This window comes from Notolepis coatsorum (assembly GCF_963971535.1).
Source record: "Notolepis coatsorum genome assembly, chromosome: 19".
In the NCBI taxonomy this organism is placed as follows: domain Eukaryota; kingdom Metazoa; phylum Chordata; class Actinopteri; order Aulopiformes; family Paralepididae; genus Notolepis; species Notolepis coatsorum.
In genome coordinates this window covers 36,709,553-36,717,529 of record NC_140183.1, presented here as the reverse complement: position 1 = coordinate 36,717,529, position 7,977 = coordinate 36,709,553, and the positions used below count along the sequence as shown (strand labels likewise).

The 7,977-nt window shown below is 41.6% G+C and overlaps 1 protein-coding gene across 1 annotated transcript; it reads right to left on the bottom strand.

Annotated features, from left to right (window-relative positions):
- Positions 1 to 435: 435 nt before the first annotated feature.
- mcl1b (MCL1 apoptosis regulator, BCL2 family member b) lies at positions 436 to 4,042 on the bottom strand. Its single transcript, XM_084335713.1, has 3 exons — positions 3,411 to 4,042; positions 2,930 to 3,180; positions 436 to 2,774 (listed from the first exon to the last, which is right to left on the bottom strand). Exons 1-3 carry the CDS (start codon positions 3,907 to 3,909, stop codon positions 2,658 to 2,660), a joined length of 867 nt encoding a protein of 288 aa, XP_084191839.1. The 5' UTR covers positions 3,910 to 4,042; the 3' UTR covers positions 436 to 2,657.
- Positions 4,043 to 7,977: the final 3,935 nt, after the last annotated feature.

Sequence of the window (7,977 nt, the reverse complement as noted above, 5' to 3'; positions counted from 1 at the left end):
CTCAGCCCCAATTCCCTATTGTATAGCAGCCTGTTCCTCACAATGAACTCGTACAGTGGTAACCAGGGAGGCGGCTAACGTCATTAGCTGCTGGAGAGGATTAGGTGAGATCTGGTGTGAGCCATCACCATGGAGAGGGCGTACTCAGTTTCCTCCCAAGACCTCAATAGTGTCTGTTTGTCCTGTAACCCGAGACAACGGGGAGGATCTGAACAAAGTGCCAACACACACACATCATTACTAAGAGCAGCAGTAACGCTTTGGAAGGATTCCCTCATTTGATGTTGATGTAGTCTAAAGATGATAATACAACCCCACTTTGTAGCAAATCCATACATAAGATTTGTCCTCCATTGTCATGGTATACTATAAACTTAAATAAGAATGAGGAAGCATGACGTTTACTGAAAATAATCTGAAAGAAATGTAGGCTAGTCATTTACTATGAGAACTTCAAAAGTTCCACTTTATTGTTTGCAGAACTGTAACGGAGGGAACAAGGTACCAGGGTTTACCATACACAAGAGTGTATTCTTCTTAAAGAATCAATAAATAAAGATTCCTTCATCCTGGCTAATGTGTGAGTCATACAATGCTCTGTGGCTTATTTCCATAACTTTAAATTAATTTGAATTTACTAATATCGCTAGCCCCATACCTTGTCCAGATTCCCAGTAGACCATGAAGACCACAGGGCCTGATTTTTCTACATACCATCTGTGCCAAACATGCAAACAGAGTTCTGTGTGGTATTACCAGCCCACCACCCTCAGTGAATTTAAGGCCCTAATCAGTGACTGTACATCCCAAGCGATAAAGATAGTGGCTGCAAAGTTCAATTTGCATACATAAAATATCTGTCCAAGAGTCATAATAATAATATAGTATTGTGCCGCTGCAAAGCTATAGAGCTTATCACTACCAAAGATATGCCTAGCAAGTGCATAAAATAAAATCCAAATTACATGACAGTAGGGGTTAGATGGTGACCAATTAAATCATGCTGCAATCATGCCTGGCAACTATGGTGCAGAACTCATAGTTCAGACATATCAAAAATCCAGGAAGTAATGGTGATTTCAGCAGAGGGGATGTTGTGAACTGGTTCTCACCCCAATTTCACAAGCGAGCTAAAGCATCTGTGCATTCAGCAAAGACGTTGTGCACCAGCTCCTGCAGAGACGTGAACCGCTGCAACTCAGGGCAGCTGTGGCCACAGCTAAATGTGTAGTGCAGAGGCCACTGTGACGCACTACGCTGGGCGTTGTTGCCACAGCGCAAATGAATTTCTAGGAAATGGCAGACACCATTCTCTCTATGGGGTGTGGTGTGCATAAACAATACGTAGGCTTGTTTTCTCTGGGGGTTTGGTAACGACAGATGCACCAATTTGTGAGCATAGAGGTGGACAGTTCGGGAGCAGGAGTGGTTGGTTTATTTTCAGCACAACAAAGCACTGTGGCTGCAGACTTCCGCTTCTCACACCTTCTCTAACTAGAGGGGAAGGACAGTATCAAAGTTAAGAGCAGGTGAACAAGCTTCCGCTTTATTGGCTGAAAACAAAATGGTCAAAATGTAGAATTATGCAAGTACAAGTCAACCTATACAGTATGGAGTAGCTTACAGCTGGGTTTGTAATTTGAGTCACTTTCAATATGAATTATGTTTTAATAGCAGTTAGCTTTCAGCACCTAAATTATTTTAGTACACAAGAAAACTGCAAAGGCCCCTGTGCTCCTGTTCTAGGCCATGAGCCATGTTTGCACCAGTACCAAGATACAACTTCCATCTGTATTCAGTCTCTTTCAGTCATCTCCCACCCTACCTTGATTATAGCATTGCAAAAGGTCTTTAATGTGCCTTCTCTGCTCTCCTCATATGAACTTAACCCCCATGATTTCCCTAACCAGAAGTCATACTACCCTCATGTAAATTCAACCTGATATGCCTGGAGTGTGCACACTTTTGGATGAGGAACCAGGTGTTGTGAATGGGTTCTATGGAAGTGGACTTTGTGACACGCATGTACATAGCAATCCTTCCTGCTTTGGCTTGAGGCCCAGGATACTCTAGGGCTAGGCTCATCTGTTTGATAGAATCATCAGGTACTGGCTGTCCAAGTTTAACCGTCCTTCTTAAACACTCCCTAGTCCCTACATATGGAAAACATACAAATCAAGGTGTTTGTCAAAAGAGCCCTATTGTAAATAGAATTACAAGCCAAAATCTCTCAAGCCAACTGACTGCCCATAAGCCACGGTAATTTACAGTGCATACAAACATATTTCGTGTCTTCGTAAATTTATTACAAAAATAAAATTCTCTGTACATTAAATAAAAGTTGACTGGTGGGTGGTCTAAATGCAGACTTCTCAAACAAAAAATGTCCTCATGCAACCTCCAAAATGAAGAACAAGTTGGTTAAAAAAATGCAGCAGAAAAATAACAATCAAACCTAGTGGATTAATTTAGCTAATAATCAACTCTTCAATATCCCATCGCCATCTTCTATAGTCCTCTGTATCCCCATTTGTTAAAGGGATAAATGAGCCAAGGGTTTTCAAAGACAAGGGGTGGAGGCTTCCAGTCTGCCAGTAGTCCCATTCAGCTTGGTTCAGGGGGGAAAGGGTACAAAAGTCTCTTCGAGTCCAATAAATTCACCTGATCAACAGGGCAAGTGTTGCCCCAATCCCAGCAAAACCAGCTACAGCCATGAGAGCGTGCCTCACTGTGGACTCTGGGTCAGCCACTCGAAAGAACTCTACAAACCCATCCTGACAATAAAAGAAAAACAAAGTTAAGATGGAAATCTTGGAACCAAAAGTAGACTCAGAAGACAACAGATATTATTGCACAATGGACTAGTTATGAAACAGTTTCTTCTTTTGGCTTCACATCCTGTTCATAAAAAAAGCCATAAATTACTCACCCATGAATTGTTTTTCACCAGCCAGTCTCGTTGGTCAGAAAGGAGATAGGTGGAGATCTCTCGGCCCACCAACGCCACGCAGTGCTGCCTGCCCATCTCCTTCAGGTGCTGGCACACCACCGCCCCGAAGGCCACCAGGCTGGCGACGCGACCCCAGTTGGTGACCCCGTCCCCGAAGAGGCTCTTGGCCACAGACATGACGAAGCTCATGTCGTCCCCTCGATTATCCAACTCCAGTTTGTTGAGCATACCTAAAAGATCAATGATTTGGTTAGCATTTTATGATAAGACGCAATATAATACCACCACAATGATATATTTATTTTAATTACAAATGACCACCATTGGACTGCCATGTTCGTACTAACGTGTATTTGTCTTATGGCACGTTATCTTATGCGGGCATCAAGTTATGTCCCATCATGATAATAATAGACAATCGCACTGCTCGCCCTGAATACCATCCGGGAACGAAACGTACCATTATATGCATATCGGTGTTTCCGGAGCAGGTCGTCCACAACACTCTTCATCGTGGAGAGAGTCTTGCCTCCGTGCCCCCACCACGACGTGGACAGTCCGGTAAAGTCTGTGAGGAAAGTGCCGATGAGTTCTCTGGTGTCGCTCTCCAGCACCTCGTCGCCCGCCGAACACCCGACCACGTCGCGCTCACCGTCCAGCAGCTCGGGGGTGCACGGCAGGGAACCGTCGTCGTTATTATCGCCGATATCATCCTCCATGATGTTTTTAATCGGCAAAATCTTCGGCCGTTGTAGTAGAGTATCACTACCGGCGACATTCCCATTTTGAGTATCTAAGGACGAGGCCTTCGCCATCAGAGGGGACGCGCTCCCAGAGCCGTAGTACACGGAGCCGCCGTCGACGACTCCATTTTGAGGAGGCATGAAACAAGTCGAGAGACTCGAGAAGGTTCCAGTTGTGGTCCTTGTTTTGGTCAACGACGTCGAGAAAAAATTCATCTTCGCGTTCACTTTTGGAAATATCTTAAATTTAAAGTGAATTGAAGTACAAAAAAAAGTGTCGCAGCTCGTATCAAACAAAAAGCTAGCCGTTGGATTCGAGCTCAGACATCGCTGCTCCTCTGCGGGCTAAACTGTAACGGAAGTGGAGGGTAGGGGGCGCTGACGTATGTTATTTAACCGACAGTGGGCGGTACCACGTGAGTGCGAAACGTCACGACGCTACTCGTTTCCTTACGTAATCTTTTGTTATTTCCACGACGAACTGGTTAATTTAAAATTATGTGTACTGTACAAATTGTATTTTATTGTACTTAAGTTATCCATTTGATGATTTCACTTGTTTATATAGTAAAATGACAAAAAAGCGATGATGCATCCTCTTAGCAGTTGTTTTGTATTGAGCTGTAGCTGGCTGCCGTACTGTATTGTACCCATTCTGCAATCTTTTAATAAAGTGTTCAATCATTGCCCTCTCCATAAGTACGTTACCTAACAAAAGTTCTAAATGCTAGGCCTGCGCATTAGAGATGACAGATGAGCAACCAACAGGCAGAGATGTAGTGGAGCTAAACCCACTTTTTATATATGCTATATATACACACTATTTTAAGTTGGCGAGACTCGTTGTTATTGTATTTTCTAGTATAGACTATAGTAAATACATAGATTGATTCAATAAGGAAATAAAACACAATTATAGCCTCACATATTTGAGATTGGCATTGCTGTGATTGATTGAAAACTTTATTCATAGATGTCCTGCACAGACATGATCCATGGCCTGATATTTTCACACTAATGCTTCCCCCTAGTGGCCAATACGGGTTTGTGCTCTCTCTCTTTATTATACTTCCATTATGACTCTTCCAGATGAATGGTAAAATAGACTGCATTTATATAGCGCCCCCCACCCCCGGTAAAATGGCATGAAAATAGGCCGTTGCCCAAAGGAGGGGGGTAGCCCATGTAAAACGGGTTCTACTGTTCACTCATCTCATCTTATATCAGTTATTGTGTTGAAGTATGGGGGAATACTTATGGGACCAATATAAAACCATTATATATACTAGTACTACAGAAGAGGGCTGTAAGAATCACACATAAAGTGAGTTATCGAGAACACACAAATACATTATTTATTAAATCTAGAATAATTAAACTTGAAGACATGGTTACGTTTCAAACAATGTTAATTATGTTTAGGGCAAGAAATAATACACTGCCAGAAAAACTACAAAATCTTTTTCATTTAGAAAGTGAGTTTAGTAGGAGAAAATACAATTTTAAACATCAGTTTGCATGTACCACACTTAAAGAGATGTGTCCTTCAGTTATTGGTGTAAAGTTGTGGAATTCTCTCCATAGCGAGCTTAAGGGATGTAATAGTGTTTATCAATTAAAAAAAAATTATAAAAAAAAATGTAGTCAGTATGAAAATCAAATGTGATCTGAATAGTGAGATCTTTTCTTTTTTTTATTCTTTCATTTTTTCTTGTTTAACTGTGGATTGTGTGTTTCTAGTATAATGGTATACATTATTATTTGTGTAAATTAGGTTGTACGTCAACCATTAAGTAAATACTTGTTTAGTTTAGGAATAAGGGGCAGGTAACTATAAGATTTATTCTTCTTCCTGCTCCTTTTGTCCATGGAATGATATTTATGATTGTGTAATGAAGAAACTCTGATTGTATGATTCCATGTGGCAAATAAATACTCTGAACTGATATATCAGTATTAATAACAACATCAACAATATAACTCTTATCAATGTAAAAGTTTATTTCAAATACTGACAAAATTCCTCTCAACTACTTCCACGCAACTGAAACATTCCAAGTACTCTCGTACTTTCTGAACACCTAAAATCAACCTAGTGTGTTTCTCACACAGTCATCCCAGTTATCATGTAAACCCCCCTTTTTTCTTGGAAGCAAGGGTGCCCCTGATATCCCTGCAGTTGTCTCGGGCCAGGATGGAATATAGTAATTAGCCTATGCAATAAAAGAACACATGAAAAAACAAAAACATATTTTTACTTGTATATGCAAAAACAAGAAAACAGATATGATAAAGCAGCAAAGAGTACTGTTAGAGCACACAGCCTGTCATTTCAAATAATTTTTACATTCTGGCACGTAGTATTTTAGTATTTATCACTTTCGTGGTATTTAAAACATACCCTGCTATATCCCTCTCAATTCATTTCTCCATACAAAGCCAGACAGTGCACATAAAAGCATTAAAGAACTCATGTCCTCTTGTTTTTAGCCATTCCATCCACAGATATTTTCATATAACCTGGAATTCCAGGCTATTCCACATCAACAGAGGCTCACCCCTCATCTTTTTATTGTTGCAAGCCGATACAAAGATTCCGATTCAATTCATTTCCAACTCCAGCAAGGGATACACGAGTTGATCACCTTTCAAGTTCATATTAATGGGTTAATTGACTAGATTAATGGGTAATTCCTGTTTCCCAGTGTCTGAAGTTGAAAATGAAATGGGGTGAGATGGCTAGAATCCTAGGACAGGTGTTCTTCGCAGGGCACCGTCTCCGTTTTAAGATTTGTCATCGACTTGAATCAGCAGCATTTACACATATATCCATATTATACAGATTCACAGAGCCTCTGCGGTACAAGCAGACAGTAGCAGAAGTAGTGTTTTTCAAACCAAAAGGAGAGAGGAACCATTCAAAAAGAAAACGACCTCGGGGGGAGGGGGGCATGAGATGAGGAAAGCAGGTGTGAAAGAACAACACAAAAATACACCCCATTAAATCTATTTACATTGGCTGGAACAGAGAATAAGCAGCACATTCATACAACTTGATGAGCACACTCAAAAAAATGTATCCTCTTTCACCCCCCTTGCAATTTTGACACATGGAACGGTGATGGTGTGCATATCCTTATCATCTAGCGCTAATGTGGTGTTGCTGGGAGTGTGCATTTGTGATCGTTCCCTGAAGCAGTGTTCTACATCCAGGCCAATATTCTCAGCAATCCGCTGTTCGGCCCGTTTTAAAACCAGACTATGCATGTCTAAAGTTTGCAGATTTGTTAAGCACATCTAGTTTTTTTTGTTTTTTTTAAGGTTCAACAGATGTGGATCGAGTCAAGAGCACACGCTCACACTTTGGCCCCTCTCTCATGTCATAAAATCTCTTGGCCCTGGGGTGAGCACATCCTGCAGGCATGCGGTGTCCCACTTTAAGCCGGTGACGATGATCTTGGGAGCTGGTCGGACAACTGTGGTTATCAGATTGCTCGCTTGTTTACCCCTCCGACGCAGACGAGATCAACGGTTTGACCAAGACTAAAGTAGGTCTAGAGCAATTAACTGGTAGTTTTCTCTTACTGGAATTAAGAGTTTTGCCATAGAATATTTAGGGTAAAATAAGTCCAGCTGTGAGAAATCTCTCGGAAGTGATACAATGGATAACCAGGCGCAAACTAAAAACAGTGCCGTAAAAGACACGTTAGGAGATTTAATAAAGTTTAATACTATTTACAGAAGCGTACACTCAAGGCATGGGGCTTGAACCACCCCCTACAAAACTTTCAGGCTTGTAGTAAACACGCTTCTTGATGGGACTGGACAGCCACCACGTTAAGATTTAACACAAGACATTGGCCTGGTTGCCAGCCTTTTCAATATGATACAGGAGATATATTGAGCTGGCTCTGGCCATGGGCAGCATATAGAAGAGTGTGTGTGGATTGTCAGGGCAGCAAGAGGGAAGGAAGTAAGGATGGCTGGAGTGGCGTGTGTCCCGTGGACAATCCAGGGCTCCCATGTGGTTTTGCTTTAATTACTTAACAGACACCCCCCTCTCCAAGTTCTTTTTGTTGTTGTTAAATGTTACAATCGTGCAGCATATTCATAGAGAGAAGGGGAGGAAAGGGAGTCGAGAATTAAAGCAACAAGGGCAGAAAAAAAAACCATGCGCAGTTTCACGTCCCCTTAGGTTGTAGCAGACAAGCCTTTAGGATTTGTTCGGCGAATAGGACGACGACAAAAACAGATGGGATAAAAGGAAGCCTGGATACATTTTTT